The sequence below is a fragment of the Mobula hypostoma genome, chromosome 15 (genome assembly GCF_963921235.1).
Source record: "Mobula hypostoma chromosome 15, sMobHyp1.1, whole genome shotgun sequence".
Taxonomy (NCBI): domain Eukaryota; kingdom Metazoa; phylum Chordata; class Chondrichthyes; order Myliobatiformes; family Myliobatidae; genus Mobula; species Mobula hypostoma.
The window spans coordinates 51,943,263-51,964,129 of NC_086111.1; the positions used below are offsets into that span (position 1 = coordinate 51,943,263).

A 20,867-nucleotide genomic window follows, 5' to 3' on the forward strand; every position below is an offset into this window, starting at 1 on the left:
TCAACATTGAAAGAATCAACAAGAATTATAATAAAACTTTGTTTAAATGGAATAAGTTTCTCCCCTTTTTTGTCAACTTTAATTTTAGAAAATGACATCTTGAAAAGTGCACAGTTCCTTTCTATCATTCTCCACATCCATGTAATCAAGGGCTGCTCACTTTGCAAATTGTACAAAGTGCATAGTACAAGAAAATTTGCTGCCCAGGTCACAAACCTTGAACAGCTCATTAAACAGTTATTGAAACCTGTGCCTCTGAATGGAGAAAAGTTATTGTGGGCCTTCACTTTCAAGGCAGTGAAAGTGAACTAACTTAAATAGAAAAGTTCAAAACAAAGCACAAATAGAACACAATATTATGTGAAATGAATCTTTGTCTTTTCAAGTTACACTAATTATAACATTACTTGAATCTCCATAAGAAATATACTGGAAATTTTGTATTTGTATAATTAATAAAGCATTTTGAGTCCCTTTGAGTCCCATTTCCTTTATATTTCTTTTCACAAACATTTGTGAGTACTTCACTATTCAAATTATCAAATTTAAAATCCTCATATTTATCACTGTGAAATCCCTATTCTTTCATCCCTTAATGTGCCCTGCCTTCAGAAATGAAATGCAACCAACTCCCACTACAGCAAAAAATGATTTCACTTAAATATTTTATATGTTCTTTTAAAGAAATTAGGCAATTTCTTGTTTTGGACCCAACAATTTCAGTTATTGATGAAGAAACATTTAAAAGAATTAAAGTCAAAAAGAACAAGTTGATTTTGAAAGAATTATCGAAACAACTGGTTGAACATAAAAATACTGCAGGCAAGGATAGATTTAAATGTTAGTTGTCAAGAAAGTATCAACAATCTATATAGAAAAAAAATCAGAGTTTTGAATATATCTGATGGTGTTGTATAAAGGAATTACTGTATTGGACGGAGATGCATAATGAATATTGTATTTCTTTCACTTGCAGATGAACAGTGAGCAAAAGCAGCGAAGGGTAAGTTCTAAGAAGTGACTTCCAAAGTAAAGATTTGTGTAAACTGCAGAACAAAAGTAACAGTGAATCATAGGCATGACTGTGTACTCAATGATGAAGGTCAGCATGTCAAATGCCTCGTCCACTACCCTGTGTATCTGTGATACTCCTGTCAGTGAACTGTTTACTTGTACTCCTAGGACCCTCTGTTCCACAACATCAGACATCCCACCTCTCCCGGAACTTCCGAAAGTCTCCCGCATATTAATAGTGGCTCCCTGATGCCGCAAATTATATACGATGTCCCGGAAATTGATTTTTTTTGAGAGCGAGCGTGAGAGAACGCGCGAGAAAGAGCGAGAGAGCAAACGCAAGAGCAAGAAAGCAAGCGCGAGTGAGAGCAAGAGCGAGAGAGCGAGCACGAGTGAGAGCGACCGCGAGAGAGAGAGCAAGAGCGAGAGAGCGAGCACGAGTGAGAGAGCGAGAGCAAGAGCGAGAGAGCGAGCACGAGTGAGAGAGCGAGAGCAAGTGAGAGCGACCGCGAGAGACAGAGCAAGAGCAAGAGAGCGAGCACGAGTGAGAGAGCGAGAACGAGTGAGAGCGACCGTGAGAGAGAGAGCGAGAAAGCAAGAGCGAGAGAGCGAGCGCGAGTGAGAGCGACCGCGAGAGAGAGAGAGAACGAGAGAGTTCCAAAAAAAGTCAGAGTAGCAGAGTGTTCCAATAAAAGAAATTATAAAACGTACGTCACCCCAGACTACCCTAAAGTGTACCCCTGCCTTATAGGGCTCAAAATAATGACAGTGTTGCTCACTGCACTGTTTGCAACAGTGACTTTTCTATTGCCCATGGTGGGTTAAGACTGTAAAAGTCATGTTGAGGTGAGTTTAACAGGTGTCATTCGTTCATTAGCATAGCTAATGTTATTTAAACCAGCTGGCCAGCTGCTAAGGAGCTACTCTATTGCAGACATCCCACCTCTCCCGGAAGTCTCCCACAAATTGATGGTGCTACCTCCCTGAAATGAGTTTTTGCAGGGTGGGATGTCTGCAACATCCCCTAGGGACCAACCATTTACTAAGTTCTACCCTGGTTTGACTTCCAAAAGTGCAGCATTTTACACTTATCTGAATTGAAAGCTATTTGCAAATCCTTGGGCCTTATCTGGCTGATTAAGATCTTCCCTGATTAAAAAATTCACTTAAGAAGATTTTACCGTGGCTGGATTGCATAAAGTATGACTGAAAGCATGTACAAACAATAATGTATTTTTGTTCATAGTTCTTTGACTTTGCTCCGTTTCTCCTTCTCTATTCACTATTAACTACATCAAACATAAATGCAAAAGGAAATACAATTAGATTTTGGGTATTACTGTGACGGAATGTTCAAGGGCATTATTTTGTAATTTGTGACTGAGGGCTGAAGAAATAGCAGTCAGTAGGATGAGTGTTTCTGAAGTATATCTCCTGATGTGTTCTATTCAATTTCAGTTAAATTACTTATTCATGAAACAATGTGTGGAGAGCAGCCCTGTGGTACCAATCCAGCAGCAGTGGCTGGACTCAATTTTGACTCTGGTACCACTCTCGCTGAGAGAAGGAAAAATGAGGGAGGTAATCATTCGCGAACTGTTTGAAGAAGTTACCAAAGATTTTGAAAATAGCATGAAGAGATTTTTGGGTATGTTTTTCATCATCTTATTCACTGTGAGACTATTTCATTATAATATATACAGTACTTAATAGTGAAAAATGTTTACTTGTTCTGTGTTGAAATGGCTAATCGTGTGATGAAAAGCCTCTTGAGAGAAATAATAGAGGGTTATGTAGATGTTAACATGCGTCACCATTTCCAGAATGGATCGATAAGGAAAGAAAATTCTCTTCACAATAATTTGCTAATAAACAAATACAAAGCATTTGTTACAATACAGAAAGCAGGGTACTGCAGGCCAGTTGGCGTAATATCTGTCATAGGGAAAATATTAGAAGTTATTAACACTTAGAATAATTCATGGAAATCAGGCAAATCAACATAGAATCTTTGAAGAAATAGCATGTACAATGGATATAAGAACACATTTTTAGAAGGCACTTGATAAACTGCCAGGCTAGTAACTGATTTACAGTATTATTGTCAGACATACTGAGGTACAGTAAAATCTTTGTTTTGCATGCCATCCATATGGGTGATTCCAAACATAAGGATGCTGAGGGGTTACACAGGGAATATTCATAACAGGATGCAGAGTGTAGTGTTACATTTATAGAGTAAGTGCAGTACAGGTGACAAATAAGGTTCAGTTGCCATGACATGGTAGATTGAGAGATGAAGAGTTCAGCTTTACTGTACAAGACATCCTCCTGTATGATAAAGATGAACTCATGATGTCTTAATCTACTTCATCTTATAACAACAGGATAGAAGATGTTTGTTAAGTTTTTGCCTAATAGAGGAGGGCAGAAGAGAGAATGACAGGGCTGGGAGTGTTGGCTCTTTTCCTGAGGCTGTGAAAAGGGTAGACAGAGTCAGTTGAGGGGAGGCTGATTTTCATGATAGACTGGGCTGTCTCGAATTTCTTGCATTCTTGGGTAGAGCAGTTGCCATTCCAAGCTACGATGTATCCATGGTCGGGATGAACAGGGACATTAGCAAGTTTCCTTTGTCCCCTTAGGAAGTGAAGAGTGCACAAACACTACACCCTGCCAAAACTCAATGACCAACTTTTCTGATGGAAATTTTGTTGACATGACACCATGTCACTAGGCTCTCTATCTCCTTCCTGTACATGGTTATTTGAGAAATGGCCTGCTATAGTGGTATCATAAGCAAACTTGTAAATGGATTTAAAACAGAATCGTGCGTGTACAGGGAGTAATGCAGGGGGCTGAGGATACAGTCTTGTGGGGTGCCTCAGGGTAGAGGATAATTGTGGTAGAGGAGTGTTGCTGCTCATCCTTACCGATTGCAGTTTGTTGCAGAAATTAAGGATTCAGTTGTAGAGGGAAGTGTTGAGTCCCAGGTTTAGGAAGCTGGTGATGAGTTTGCTTAGAATTGTAGTATTGACGTGGAGCTATGGTCATTAAACAATAGTCTAACATAAACAAGAGAAAATCTGCAGATGCTGGAAATCCAAACAATGCACACAAAATGCTGAGGAACTCAGCATGCCAGGTGGCATCTATTGATGGTGCAGAAGTCTAACATACCTATTTGCTTCAGAGACGAGTGTAGGGCCAGGGAGATAGTTTCTGCTGCAGACCTGTTTCAGCAGTAGCTGAATTGCAATGTGTCAAGGCCGGCCTCTACTTCACGATGGTGGATGTCAGAGCCACGAGGCAGTAGTCATTAAGGTGCATTACCCTGTTTTTCTTAGCTAATGGGATGACAGTAGCCTTCTTAAATCAGTTGGGAACCTCAGATTGAAGCGCAGAGAGACTAAAAATTTCTGCAAATTCCCCCAACAGCTGATCTGTCCAGGAGCTAACAACAGAGCCAGGGACTCGATCTGGACTGGTAGCTTTTTGTAGGCACATATTCTGGAAAACGATCTTTTGCCCGTTATGGTGACTGTGGGTTCAGATGCATTTGAGGCTGTTGGCGTGGATGATGATATTCTAATCCCCTTCCGTTCAAAATGTGCATTAACCTCATTGAGATGGAATACACTGTTGTCAGCAATGCTGCCTGGTTTTGTTTGTCTGTTACAGCATGTAAACCCTGCCACAACTGAAAACTGGCCTGGGACTCTGTTATGTTCTGGTTTTGTCTTTTGACACCCCTAATAGCTTTATGGATTTGTACAGTATCCCAATTTCATGCAAAGTCACCTGATTTGAATGCCACAGTCCAAGACTTTGGTATGGAATGGACCTCCTGGTTCATCCCTGGTTTCCAGTTTGGGAACTCTGTCCTGGATTGTCCATGTGAGAAAATATGATTCTCCCCCCCGCCCCATATTGTCAGGAAAATAGAAAAGAAACATTACATAACCAGTGAAAATTTGCACTACTTTGAAATAGGATCTGGAAGTCCTTATACATTATTCACAGAAGGTTGAAGTTGAAGGTGAAGAATGAGGTTAATGACAGGATTCAAGGCAGTGTGGAGGAACCAAGGGATCTTCATTGTGGCAATGTAATTGGCTGAGACAACTACAACTTGATTTGAGATCTACCCACTATTTTCATGCCATATCCCTCAACAGAGTCAACTGAAGGTGACTAAAGGAGGGTGCAGGATTAGGCCACAGTAGTGTTCAAGGATGTCATTGAAAAACTCAAACATATCAAGGGTAAAATAGTATCAAATGAAAATGCCACACCTAAGTTTTACAAAGCCCTTTGGATTCCTTATACCATCCATGATAAAGTAGCCAGCGAACTAGATTGCATGGAGGCTGAAGGAATTCTGTCCAAGTTGAGTGGGGTCTACGGACAACACCAGTGGTCCCAGTAGACAAGATGAATGGGTCTGTGGTGATTTTAAGGTCACCATCCACTCTGTACTGAAGGTAGATCAATATCCTCTGTCCAGGATAGAGGATATCTTTGCAAACCTTTCCGGAGGAAAACACTCCAGCAAAGTGGACTTAGCTGAGGGCTATATACAGTTGGAGATGGAAGGAGAATCCAATGTGTTTCTCATCATAAGCACTCATGAAAGGCTTTATCATTATAATAAGATTATTTTTAAAGGAGCATCTGCACCACTCTGGCAGAAAGCTATGGATCAGGGGCTGCAATGCTGCTCGGGTACTCCGTGTTAACTGGATGACATCATTGTTACTAGTAAGGATGACTATGGACATCTCCTCAATCTCAAGACAGTGTTAAAACGATTAGAAGATTACGAGCTCAGTGCACAACACAAAAAGTGTAAATCATTTAAACAAAGCATCACTTATTGTGGCCACACCATTAACAAGCAAGAACTACACGTGTGCTGAGAAAATTCAAGCTGTGATGGATGCCCCAAGGCCAAAGGGAATGTCACAGTTGTGGTTCTTTTTAGAATCTGTCAATTACTATAACGGGTTCCTGCCAAACCAGGCTATTGTGCTGCAATATCATTACTGCAGATCGGGAAGAAATGGCAATGGACAAAGCAGTACGAGATGGCTTTCAAAAAGGTAAAGGAAATGGTGACGCCAGACACTGTACTCACACACTATTGTCCACATCATCCAGTGAAGCTTGCCTGTAACACCTCACCTTATGGTATAGGTGCAGTTGTGACATATGTTATGAGTGATGGAAGTGAATGCCTCATAATCTTTGCATCATGTTCCCTTACTGCAGAGCAAAATTATGCACAGATTCACAAACAAAAAGGCCTTGAGCCTGGTTTGGGGTGTAAAATGTTTCAAGCAATACTTGTACAGGAGAGAGTTTGCCCTCATTACTGATCATTAACCAGGAGTGTCCATTTTCAAACCACAGAAGGGTGTTCCACTAACAGCAGCAGCACAAGTGCAGAGATGGACTGTTTCTTGGAGGATACAATTACAAGATCAAATTCAAGAGGTTGTCTATTCATGGAAATGCTGATGTATTGTCACATTTACCATTGGAAAAGGAAATACCTGAACCATTTACAGAAGCGGACACTCCTCTTGATGTATTTGCCTTAACACAAATTGAAAGTCTCCCTTTTATGTCAGAGATGATCCAAAGGAAAACCAATATAGACCCCACACTGTCTCAAGTCTGTGTGGCCACTCAAAATGTCTGGCTGTGCCGCAGAAACTCCAGTTTCCCTATTTGAACCAGCGCCAGGATGAACTTGCCCTTGACGGAGGTTGCCTTATGTGGGGATCGAGAGTTGCTGTACCATCCAAGCCAAGAGCTAAAGTGTTGGAGGAGCTGCGTGCAGATCATCAAGGCATGATCAAAATGAAAGCATTGGCTTGAAGCTTTGTCTGGTGACCAGGGATAGCTCAGCAGACCGAATAGCTCACCAAGTACTGTTCAGGATGCCAACACCTCCATAAGATGCCAAGAGTAGTGCCTCTCCATCCCTGAAAATTGCCTGCATTGCCTTGACTGAAGATTCATGTAGATTTTGTCTGACCATTCATGGGCACAAATTTATTGGTGGTAATGGATGCAGCTGCAAAGTGGCCAGAAGTGTTCCCAATAGCCTCCACTACAGCCTCGCACACTGTTGATGTGTTGAGAAGCATCTTCTCAAGGACTGGTGTTCCAGGACACTTAGTCATTGACAATGGACCACAGTTAGTTGCGTCTAAAGAATACACTGCAAGTCATGTCAGCAGAACACACGACACTGACACTGAGTCAGAAACTCACCAATTTCCTCCTTGCATATCACAATACAGCACACTCCACAACCAACAATTCATAGAAACATAGAAAATAGGTGTGGGAGTAGGCCATTCGGCCCTTCAAGCCTGCACCGCCATTCAGTACGATCATAGCTGATCATCCAACTCAGAACCCTGTACCTGTCTTATCTCCATACCCCCTGATCCCTTTAGCCACAAGGGCCATATCTAATTCCCTCTTAAATATAGCCAATGAACTGGCCTCAACTGTTTCCTGTGGCAGAGAATTCCAGAGATTCACCACTCTCTGTGTGAAGAAGTTTTTCCTCATCTCAGTCCTAAAAGCTTCCCCTTTATCCTCAAACTGTGACCCCTTGTTCTGGACTTCCCCAACATCGGGAACAATCTTCCTGCATCTAGCCTGTCCAATCCCTTTAGGATTTTATAGAATTCACTGGCTATGCTGTTCCTAGGTCGTCCCTTGCACTCACAATTGGATCTCTCAAATTCAATCTCTGACAGAGTACGCAGGCCAAACAGCTGAGACAACTTGAGGGCTCCTCAAACACGGAGGTTCGATGTTTCACTCCTGGACAAGCAGACTTGATGAGGGACTACAGAGGGGATCAAAAGTGGGTACAGTACTTGGAAAAATTTAGAACAGAACTGGACCACTCTCCTACACTGTGCAGATTGCATCTGCTCAATCAGCTGAGGAGAGCAGAGGCAATTGTTAGAGAAGAAAGGAGTCCAAGCTGTCAGAACCACTTCCTGCAGTTCCTGAATCAACTCCTACAAACACCATGGAGGAGGCCGCAGAATCTAAGATTGTTTTACAGCCACAAATCTCACCTGCCAAGCAGAGTGACCCCCCTGCCAGCCCCCGCCAGCAAAGAAGTTATCCCACAAGAGTAAGAAATCCTGTACTATGATTAAATCATTAGGCCTGAATGGGATAATTTAAAATTTACTATGCTGTGGATGTCTATGTACTAGTTGTATTATGTAGTATTCAGAATATACATATACTGTATATAATATATATATATATGTTGAGATGCATTCTATATTGAGTTGGAGATGCTAGCTAAGCAGAGAGGAGTGTTGTGTATTTAATATTTCAGGAAAATTTGAGTAATATTGTAAATGTATTGTTTGATTAAGCATTCTTTCTTTACATAATTCATTACAGTTTATATGTAAAAGTATGTGAATGACATGCATTATTATAAGTGTGTGTCTTGCAATAAGTAAAAACAAAAAGTACATGTTTGTCTTGGTCTCTCTGTGTTTTTCTTTCAATTAGTTTCATGTTTTGGAGTTACAAAACATAACAGGTCACCTTTTTAAGACTGGGATGGTGTGAAATTTGTCTGAGGGTGGAACTGTACTATTTAAATTATTACTGCAAGTTTGTGGAGCATTAATCTGTCCATGATGCCCATGCTTGGTTATGGTCTATTTATTCATTCATTTGATCTATATTTTAAGCAAAATTACTCTTATTTTTGTCAATTGAACTTCGGATAATTTTAATTTTAATTAATTTATTGTTGATGGTGGAGTTGAAACATTGAAAATATTACCTCTGTAACCTGCTTTCCTTTGATTTCAGAGTAAGTATAATTCTGAGTGTGGAAAACTTAACAACACTGCATTGTTATTCTGATTACTATTAAATTTCATGTTTATGCAACAAGTGTATATCTAAATGCTCACTGTAACAAGTGTTACAAACCCGCAGGTTTCGTTTGCTGTGGACCGTCACTTTAAAAGAGTGCTTCAGTGAGGCAGGACTATGATATTGTTCACTGACTGACTCGCAGCTTGTTTACCTTTTAAAACAAGGACACTGACAGTCACAGTCAGGTCAGGTCAGGTCAGAGAGAGAGAGAGAGAGAGAGAGAGAGAGAGAGATAGATAGATAGATAGATAATATATATATATATATATATATATATATATATATATATATATGAACCTGGAAAAGAGTAGCTGCTCCAGCTTGTCGAAGCTGGGGTTTGAAGTTCTGCTGTACCCACAAGGGTGGGTTGATTATCGATCCAGTGCACATCGAATGGGTGGCTGTCACTTCGTATAGGAGTGGATTAAGGAATGTCCTGTGGGACCGCTCGAAGTTAACCCTTGCCTGGGTATATTATGTGGCAACCCCTTTGAAGACAACATCCCTGTGACAAATCACTCTGATGGTAATTTGTACGTGGATTTGGAACGGCTCGACGGAGGATCTTTGACAACTGATATTTATTAATTACCATCGTGTAACCTGTGGAATTCGACGTAATTGCCTTCTCTCTACATTTCACCCTGGATTACAAATATCTCTCTCCCACCATTCCTTCCGTGGATGAACTGAACTTTCCTACTTTACCATCTCAAGAGTCTAAGCTTTGTTTCCCCAAGCTTAACTTAGTTTGGGAGCTATATTACACACATAAATACGCATAACACTGTTAACATTTGTTTATCTTGGTTAAGTTACTATATTATAAGTAGATACTAATAAAGATAATGGTTTTAACATTAAAATCTGACTCAGTGTGAAATTTCTTGCTGCTGGTTTATTTCTAAAACGCTACAGTATGTAACACAAGATAACGCAATAGAATCTACTAATAAATCTTAAAGATGTTTTTGTTGCTTCACTTTCCTGAGAAGGAAATAATTGTTCCTCTCTATCCAGTAGTAGTTGCCTGTCTTTGATTTGGTATTTATATTATATAGGTATTGTAATAAACTCAGTGTGTTTTATTCATCTGTAATATGAATCGGTCTGCACTGAAAATAAAGGAAAAGCCATAATTTACATAGCTGCTAACTTTAAAAGTTAAGGAATTAACAACAAATATATCTACTTATTATCCATTTCATACATTCTAGTGAAAAGTGTTCTTGTAAAGCCAGAAGTGAAAGGCCTGGAGTATGAAGATTCAGAACCTCTTCCACAGGAGCCAACGTGAGTATAAAGTGCTGATGCAGTCAGCTACCAAAATGCTTATTTCATATAGATTCAAGATTCATTAATTCAGTCATTTAACTTTGTGAATGCATGAACACCTTTCCACATCAAATACTTCACATAGACTTCCAGGTGTAAAAGAAACATTTACAGCTGGAATCTACTCACCAGCATAGCACTAGAAATACAGCAAATTTGCAATACATATATTATAAAATTGTTGGGCTGGAGAAGGAAGCACAACTGTGTCACTACAATACTAACTTTCCCCAGCTGAGCAGAATTGCACTGATACTGAACCTAAGAGACAGCAAGTGGCCCCTCACAATCAGCAAAGCCAAAAATTGCATGGGTAAAATGAGCTCCAATCTTTATCTTCATATGATTAAAGAACTTGTAAGTCAAGAAAACTATGAGGTTCTCAGTGCAAACTCTTTGGTGGGTGATCTCATTACATGTGGGATCTAGAACAAACTCTGTCCATGAAATTGATTAAAATTTTTTGAATGTTTATGACAAAGATCCTTTAATATTCTTACATAGCAGAGTAAATCTGAATTTGATTGCACTTTTCTGAGAAAAAGTTGAGACTCTTCTAATCCAAGGCAGTCTGTGAGATAATATTTCCAGCCACGTACTGAGAAGAAAAATTGGCTGCAAATACTGAATGCATAATTAATCAGGTTTTGACTTAAAAGTTTCAAGAAACATCGGCTTGCCATATAGCAGATTAAATTTATAAATTTACTTGCCTCATTCTCACTGGTAGTAGTTTTTATTCCCCTGCTACCAATATTTCCAATCCCTGCTTATCCAAATTTTCTGGCATTAGTAGTGATGGCAAATAGAAAATTAGTCCTTATGGTTTGAAAATTTTGTACTGAGATTTTTAACTGTATATTTTATATGTGTAGCATTTTATTTCATTTAAACTAAAATTTATTTATGTATTTTGTTCTCTGTTATCTAGAGGTTTGGACTTCTCTAATCCTTGGCATGAGAGTTTTGTAAAAGCTAGAGAGGAGATCAAAACAAATCTCTACATCCTTCACCCGGTTCTGCAAGCAGTTTTGGATTTAGGTTATCTTACTTTTTCCAAGCTGCTCCTTCTGGATCTGTCAGATTGTAGGTATGAAAAGGCAACTTATGATGCAAAAATAGGACATTTTAAGATTTCATTTCATTGAACTACGGACTGGTGAGCCGGGGAACTATACGTTAGTGAACCTGGCATCAGTGGATCAGTGGTGAGAAAGTTACTGGAAGGGATTCTGAGTGACAGGACCTATCTGTGTTTGGAAAGATGAGGAATGATTAGGGATAGTGAGAATGGCTTTGAATTGTGGACAATTATGTCCCACTAATTTGACTGAGTTTTTTTAAAGAGGTGACCAAAAGGTTTGAGGAGGCAGGCTAGTAGATGCTGTTTACATGGACTTTAGCAAGGCATTTGACAAGGTTCAGCCAGTTCAGAAATTTAGATCGTGTGGGATCGAGGTTGAGCTAGCCAATAGGATACAAAATTGCCTAGGTGGTAGGAGTTAGAGGGTGATAATAGAGAGATTTTTTTTAGATTGGAAGCTTGTAATCTGTGGTGTGCCACAGTAATCTGTGCTGGGTCCCTTTTGTTTGTTACTTATACTAATGATTTGGGTGAGAATGTAGATGACATGGTTAGTAACTTTGTGGATGATACTATAATCCCCGGAAAGTGTTGTAGGACTGAGTGACCCAAGGGTAAAGTACGAAGTTCTCTGACATTGGCAACACACAGAGACAGGGTGTTGAAGATGTTTGGCACTCTTGCCTTCATTGGTCAATGCATTAAGTACAAGAGTTGAGTCATCATAGAACAGAGAACATAGAACAGTACAGCACAGTACAGGCCCTTCGGCCCACAATGTTGTGCTGACCCTACAATGTTACAGCTGATTCTACACTTTGGGTACTGCATGCAGTTGTGGTCACCTAGCTACAAGACGGATGTCATTATCAGGGATGCATCTCACCCTAACCATGGACCTTTTACTCTCTTCCCATCCGGTAGGCGCTACAGGAGCCTCCGCTCCCTCACCGGCAGGCACAGGAAGAGCTTCTTTCCTGAGGCTGTGACACTGCTGAACCTCTCATCACAGCGCTAAGTAGTATTGCACCCATATTGTACTGTCTCAGTACTTTTATATTTGTATGCTGTAGCACTTTTTTTATTCACAGTTATTTTGTAAATAACACTATTCTTTGCATTTCTGGTCAGGTGCTAAATGCATTTCATTGGCTTTGTATCTGTACTCGGCACAATGACAATAAAGTTGAATCTATAATCTAATCTAATCTAATTAAACTGGGAAGAGTGCAGAAACATTTCACAAGATGTTACAAATGTTACTGGGATTGAAGGGGTTGAGTTATAAAGAGAGACTGGATAGTCTAGGAGTTCTAGTGGGTAAATGAAGTGAAGTGGTAGGGGCATAAGTAACGACAACATTTAAAGTACATTTAGACAGGGACATAGATAAAAAAAGGATACGGGCTAAGTGTAGGCAAATAGAACTAGTTCAGGTGGGTAACTTGGTTGACATGGACTAGTTGTGTTGAAAGACCTGTTACTGTACTGTGTAAACTATGATAATGACATTTATAAACTTAGCATTAAAAGGTTAATGAGCATCAATAATATTGTACTGTAATTCTACTATAATGTGTTTGTGGTTTTGTGACTTTGACAGCTGTACTTTGATGTTTTGATTATTGATTTAGATGCAAAGGACCAATTGAATGTGAATCCTTTAAGAATAATGTAGTGATAGAGCATGGCAAAATGGAGAAAAAAATAATGACCACGTGGTACCCTAAAGTTCTCAGTCTGCTAACCGACAAAGAGCAAATAAAGAATATTAAACCTGAAAAAATGGACTGTTTCTACTCCACTGCTAATGTGCTGATAGGTAATCAGGTAACTATTGCTCAAGTTTATTGTAGTTTCCTCTGATATCTGTTGGTTCAGTTCTTAGACATTTCCATTTAATCACAGGAAAGAGAAAATGGCTTACTAAATCTTTTAGTATAGTCTAGTTTTTTTAAGGTAACCTAATAATATTTGTCTCCATTGCATCATACCATGGATCTTCTCTAGTTACAGAATCTGTTTTAATTTTTTAATCACCTCAGTTGCTTGGACTGATTACATTTAGCATAATGTAACTGACACGAGGAATGTGGTTTGCATGGTGGAATGCAGAAAGGTTGTCTAGGTAAATGAAGTCTGGTATGGTGCTAAGGCATGAGAAGAATAAGAAGGATATTTAATAAACCATGATCTGATGATGGCAGTGTGGATATACATTGTTGTGAGAGGTATGTGTTTTGTGATTAATAGAGTGGCAGTTCGTACAGCAATAATGTAGAATAATGTACGTTTTATCTCAAGTTCAAGTTTATTGTTATGGGTATATTTGCCTGCAAACTAGCTTCCTGCAGCAGCATAATAAATTACAAGAATAAATTAACATAAATTATGCACAACTTACATGACAGAACGAACAAAAAAACATAAACATCATCATCAACAACGATGATGCAGCCTACAGAGAGGAGGTGGAAGAGCTCGAGCCCTAGTGCCAGGAAAATAACCTCTTCCTCATTGCCAACAAGACAAAAGAGATGTATCGACTTCAGGAGAAACTGCAACACTCACACCCCTCGTCACATTGGCGGCACAGCAGTGGAACTGCGAGCAGTTTCAATCTCCCGGGAGTGGACATCATACACAACCTCTCATGCTCCCGGATTGCATTTTACCTAATCGAGAGAGCTCACCAATGCCTCTGCTTTCTGAGGAGGCTGAGAAGAGCTAGACATCGCACATCTGTACTCATGACCTACAGATGCACAGTAAACAATGCAAGTTCAGTGAAATATGCAAGCAGAATTAAGGGTTTTTAGATTGGTTCAAGAACTTGGTGGGAGTGGGGGAGAAATTGTTGTTGAACCAAGAGGTATGGGTCTTCAGACTCCTCTACCTCCAGCCCAAAGTCAACAATGAGTAGAGGGAATGGTGGAGGTCCTTAAAGATGGATGTTTCCTTCCTAAGACATGGCCTCTTATAGATGTCCTCAATGATGGGGAGAGCTGTATCTGTGATGGAACTGGCTGAATTCTCTGCTGTCTCTTGCATTCCTGTACCTTCGAGTTCCTACGCCAGGCCATGATGCTAGCACTCAGAATGCTTAACATTCTATATCTGTAGAACTCTTCAGTGACATGCTGAACCTCCCTAAACGTCAAAAAAAGTGGAGGCACTAGTGCACAGCCTCATTGTTGCATCCATGTGTTGGGCCCATGATAGGTCCTGCATCCTACGAGATGCTGAGACCTTGGAACTTACAGTTGCTCACCCTTTCCACTACAGACCCTTCAAAGAGGATTGGTGCTAGATTGCCTGACTTCCTTCTCCTAAAGTCCATAGTCAGTTCCTTGGATCTGCTGACGTCGAGTGCATGGTCATTGTTATGCCAACCTATTTCTCTTCTTGTTGTTGATAATTCCAATTGACCATAAAAAGAGTTTAGTATTTAAGTAGCACATTTCAAAGTTCCTGACATTGCACAATGCTTTACAGCAATTGAATAATTTTGAAATGTGATTATTGTTGTAATGTAGAGAACATTAACATTTTACCAGCATTGCCCTCATCTTCCTTTGACTGTATCTTTAATGGAACTGACTTTCTTGAGGGGTGATGGGGTTGTCCTCTTAACAGATCCTCTGATGTAGCACGAGAGAGATTCTCTCCCTCTTTCAATCAAATATTTTTCCCCTAAATTTTGCTGTTTATCCTTTGCAATCCAAATCCACCTCATTTTCAAAAGATGCTGGCTTTCCTTAAGCAAGTTCTGGACCTTTCAGTGTTGTTTCTTTCAAATAGCATGTAGCTAAACAATAGAATGGATAATGCTATTCAATGAAAACAACAGGGGGCACAGATTTTTCATGTTACCTACAAATGTGCAAATTTGCTCAGATTATCTGCACTTTCTTTCTTGTGCACCATTTTACTGGGAATTATTTGATTTCTGTTTGTTATCGTCAGAGGTATTTTGAAGTATTCACTGTGATACTGCATATCTAAGTTTCTGTGGGAATATGTGTAGCTTAACAAGGAATTCTGCATTTTTACGGTAATTTTCAAAGGTAGTATTGACACCTTCATAATTTTAAAAAAATGGCATAATTATGATTAGTAACTGTATAGTTAATGTGACTATTTTAGCTGGATATTATACAATGTATTAAAGACAAAAGCTTCATTTGAGTTTTGAAGGCTATTCTCAACAGATGTCATTCAACTTAAGCACCTTTTTTATACTTGTGTAAATAATGTTTAAAGTTTTAAACACCATAGTGAATATATTAATAAAGAAGTAGGAATTGTTGATAGAAATTATTAAGGAACCACCTTTTATATCAAAAATCTGATGTGTTATTTGTTACTTATGAGGAGTTAATATCATTGCATTTTAAAAAAGGAGTTTAACTTTATTTTTTTGCCCTCTAAGTTGCAAGAGTTTCTTGGAAGGACGGTGAAAGCCTACACAGGTCTTTTTGATGAAGTGGACAAATACAGAATGCCCCAATTTAAGATGGATTTAGTAGCTGATGAAGACAAAATGGAATTCTACCCCACATATTCAGAATTGGAGGAGACTGTTCTGTTTGTGATAACAAAAATAGAAGATGCCATGCAGGTACGTGCTTCCTAAATTGTTAATGCACTTCCCAAAGGATGCATGAAAAATTTGAATGTATATGCCAAAACAGCTTTAATTTCTTACAATGGAGTTACATAGTGATGACAGATCCTCTATTGCCTGTACTCTAGGCTCCTGAAGTAAAATATAAGTTTCTAATGCATAAATTTATTTCAGAAACAATGGTATATAAAACAATTAACAGAATGCAATACTGAAATGTTGTGTTGAATTTAAAGGAATTTTAAATGTAAGTAACTTTGTAATAACATAACTTCTACATCTCTTGTGTCACTATAGTTTGTAACAATATACTTATGCATATTCATATCCAGCCATTTAAAATAGATAGTAAATAAGTACATTAGGTTGCACAAACTCTAAGAATACACAGTGAAAGAAGGTTTATTCTGTGTGCTCTTTATCCCCAAACAGGTGTACAGTCTTGGTACAAAAAATACAAAAGAAAATCTTTCTTGATTTTATTAAATTACAGTGTGTGTAATTTCCTCTTGTTTTACTTCTGTCAGAACGTCCAAACAGTGAAGTCCTGGCTGGCCGAAAGTACTTCTGATGATGTTGAGAATATCAAGGCTAAACCATCTGCTGATATCCTAAACTGGGCCTATTCTACACTCAAGGAGACAATCAAAAACAACTTTAAAGGTGCAGCTGAACATTTCCAACAGTATGGTACGTCAATTTATCATTGTTTTCAATCCAATTAACTTAATATGAAAGAAAGCTATTTTAACACCAGGCACCATGTCATTTACAGACAATTTCATAAAAATGGGTACAAGTGATAGCGTAAGTAACACGAGCAGAGTTTCATCCTTGGTATCATGCTAAACATAAATTATATTTAAATGATCATGTTGTATTCCATTGGAATCAATAAAACCAAGTTTCAAGAATATGCGTATTATTATACAGGTGCATTGATCATTACATTAACAATGATTTTGTAGTCCCTTATATTAGTTACACACCTATAATGTAGCAGTACAGATTGAGTTTTATGGAACAAAATTTCATAGAGGATTAGGTCAGATTAAAAGAAGACATGGGTTTTAAGAAATACATATGTAAAAGGAAAAAATGAAGGTGAAGTTTTAGGAGGAAATTCCTGAACTTGAGGCACAATCCTCCAGCATTTTTTCAACTCCAAATGAAACATTAAGTGGATAGAGAACTGGAAAGGTTTAAGGGTGAAATAAGTAACTGAGAAGCAGATATCAAGGATATGAAGGACCTTGAAAAATAGACTGAGAATTTTAAAATTGAGTTTTTGTGTAACCAGGGTGAACAGTAAGCTGAGGGGTAACAGGGAAATGGAATGGTTCAGACACCAAAGTTTTGAATAACATTATGGTAATGGAAAGTAGAAGAATGAAAACACATCAAGAATGTATTCAAGAAGCATTTAAGCCCAGACAGAACAAGAGGCAGGATGAATTGCAAAGAAGGAAGTCAGCAGTCTTGGTGATAGTGCTACGTATTTGCAGCTTATCTTCATATCAGCTATGATTACAATACTGGGCTAGCAACCTGGTCAGTTTATAACATTTGCCAAGCAGAAATGGATGGACTCAGTGGTCACTGAAAAATAATTGTGGTGTGAGCAGAAGATATTGGCTTAGAATTTTTTCACCCATTCTGAATTAAAGAATGGGAAAAGATTGAAAATGTCATTTGTTTCTCAGCTGTTCTCAATTTTTAAAAACATTTTCTGAGTTGAGCTCCATCTTCAGAGCAAGAAAGAGTCAAAAATAGCTGAGGATGTCCTGAACTGGTAAAACGTAAGTACTTTATTACCTGCAGGATTTGACTGGACAGAGCTAATGGACAATGCAAAATGAGAGAATATAACACCTTATTCTATCCCCCATGGTGATGATTGTTCTTCTTCAATTTCTCCATAGATGCCCCTTAAGGTTTTTCATTGTAACTTGAGATACTTTGGCACATTATCTTCTACAGAGAGTCTGACAGTGCTAGCATTAGTATATTTTCTTAACCAATTAGGAAGAACAATTCATTTGAGTATGGCACCACTGAAAATATAAAGCAGACATTTGAGTTACTGGCAAATCATTGCACAGAATAAAAAAAAGAACAGAAAGAACAAAAATGTTTGTAAGATAAAAAGCTTATAAAATTTTTATTTAAAAATAAATAATAAATAATTTAATATATAATGAGGGAACAGAACTGAACATTTGGAAGTGCTATTTTTTAGTGTCAGAAAGTTTGTTTGCCAATAGTTAAGACATTTTAATGTTAATCATGTTTTTAAACTGTGTAGATCTCCCGTCCTTTTTAGGCAGGTTTAATATATGTGTTCATTACGTTTTTATGCCGTTCCATGTATTTCAATTTGTGTGTTTACATGAGAGGGTCACATGTAGCTTTTGGAGGACTAGGATAGATGGTGACTTCCTGATCTGCGTGCTGAATTGCATGAGAACTTCCTGAAAGTTGCTGACTATTTACAGTCTTAGGATCACCTTCATTTCACATTGAAGTCCAGCCTGATTCATTTACTAACAATATTAACAACAGCCTGTTTCAATGGAATATGTAAATACAAGAAAAGTTTAATGATTCTCTGATAAGTGGAAAAAATCACTTTATGATTCATCACCATGTGAAATAACCTTATCAAGTCAAGTTTATTGTCATTTAAATATATACATGTGTATAACGTATATAACCATATAATATATATAGAAATGAGACATTTCTCTGAACCAGGGTGTAAAGCACAGCAGTGCATGTAACTCACAATAACTTATGAAGGTAAGGATAAAATTTACAGATGAATCACACATAAATAACAAACTAAAGTGCATTAATTTTAAATATTGGAACGTTTGGAACAGATTAACCCATGACACTTCGAATATGATGCAGTGGGAAGTTCAGAAGCCTAATGGCCTGGGGGAAGAAACTGCTTCTCATCCTGACTGTGTTTTTTTAATGCATTGTAGTCTCCTGCCTGATGGCTGAGCGTCAAAGAGGATGCTGGATGGATGGGTGGGACCCTTAACAATACTCAAGGCCCTGCACCTGCAACACTCCTGATAATTGTCCCCAGTGGATGGAAGGGAAACCCCTATCATCCTCTCAGCTGTTCTCATGTAGGGACTTCTGGTCCGATGCTTGACTGCTTCCATACCAGATGGAGATGCAACTTGTCAATGATGCTCCTGTATAATGCACTTAAGATGTGGGGAGAGGGGGGAGCTTTGCTTGCCTCAATCTTCTTAGGAAGTGGAGGAGTTGCTGAGCCTTCTTGTTCCAGACCAGGTGAAGTAATCTGTGATGTGAACTCCCAGGAAGTTGGTGCACTTAATTCACTCTATGGAGGAGCCATGTATTCACAGAGGGGGATGGTTTGTCTGCATCTTCCTGAAGCACCACCACGACTTCTTTTGTCTTCTCCATGTTCAGGCTTAGGTTATTCTTCTCACACCAATCCACCAGTTGCTCTACTCCATCTCGTCATCAATATTGCCACAACCACTGTTGTGTCACCTGCAAACTGGATGACACGGTTTGAGCTGGATCCTGCGACAAGTCATGTGTCAGCAGTGGGTTGAGCAGACGGCTTTGAGGAGCACCGGTGCTCAGCATAATGGGATCAGAGATATTGCTGCCCACACGGACTGACTGTTAAGAAGCACTGCACTCAAATGCAACACAAAATCATCTTTATTGCCAGGAGTCAAGGATCTCTTTCTAGAAAATCCTTTTCATTTAGTGAACTTAATGACCTTGACATTGAGAATGGTGTACTTTAGTTATTAATCTCATAAATCTGTTTATTTCCATAGTTGATAATTATGACTGGCTAATAAATGGGACAGCCAAAGAAAGCATACAGAAATTCATGGAAGAAGAACATTCATTTGATGACTACATAGTAGTAAGTTTATCTAACAAATATTCTAGCTTTAATATTTAGGAATTCTTTCTGGGATCAGGGGACACCATTAGGTCAAAGGTCCAATTTTGTGTTGTAGCTTATATCTATAAGAAAGCATAAGGAAATAATCTCATAAACAGCTCTGCTATATTTACAATCTTTGAGTACTTTGTAACCCTTAAGGTCTTGCTATCGAAAGATGCTATGTTCACCAGTTCTGCCGCTGTATTCTCAGTATGTCATATTATTGTTGGGATGCTGCTGTGTGCAGCTGCTCAGCTACAACCTCACTCCTATGTGATGCCTGCTTCTGCAAGGAAACCATAAATATTTCAATTTGCTGTGACTCGTCCAAACTCATGCTGATCTTTCTTAACATGAAGATCGGCTTCAGTTATGTGTTTGAGCCTTCATGATGTATCAATCTTGCAAACTTTTATTCGCAGAGCCGGTTGTGGTGTCTTAACAACTTAATTAGGATTTTAATAATAAACATCAGGAAGTAGCAGTGTATTACATATATTGAGCTCTTAAACCATTTACACGTGGAGTCTTATGCACACCCAGTTGTAGGGCAATTACATCACATCACTGTCATCCAATCAAGTGTCATATCAAGATTAGAAATACACAAAACATCTGCTATATCCAATTGAATATTTTATATTCATATCTGGAGCTACATTACAGACACCAGTTCATTCAAAAGTGACCTACTCTGGTGAGGAATATGATGGCGTCCATGAGGAAAAATCGGCAGTTGGTTGATTTAGAACAGCAGTAAAAATTAAATTCGTTCTCATGTGCTTCAATGAATAATTGTATCATCTAATGCAGTATTAAATGCTACAGCCATTGGTTTGTTTTGCTAACTTTCCGTTATAGAGGTGGTGAAATTTGCAGAATTGGTGGAAAAGAAAAAGTAACTATTGGTTCCTGAT

The 20,867-nt window shown here is 38.6% G+C and overlaps 1 protein-coding gene across 1 annotated transcript in view; it reads left to right on the forward strand.

The window, feature by feature from the left end:
* The window catches only part of dnah12 (dynein, axonemal, heavy chain 12), a 175,417-nt gene that overhangs the window by 15,417 nt on the left and 139,133 nt on the right, over nt 1-20,867 (forward strand). The window contains exons 4-11 of the mRNA XM_063068407.1: nt 977-1,003; nt 2,473-2,662; nt 10,170-10,245; nt 11,219-11,377; nt 13,006-13,201; nt 15,804-15,992; nt 16,526-16,688; nt 19,835-19,926. Coding sequence (XP_062924477.1) covers nt 977-1,003; nt 2,473-2,662; nt 10,170-10,245; nt 11,219-11,377; nt 13,006-13,201; nt 15,804-15,992; nt 16,526-16,688; nt 19,835-19,926 — 1,092 coding nt within the window. The remainder of the gene's footprint in view (nt 1-976; nt 1,004-2,472; nt 2,663-10,169; nt 10,246-11,218; nt 11,378-13,005; nt 13,202-15,803; nt 15,993-16,525; nt 16,689-19,834; nt 19,927-20,867) is intronic.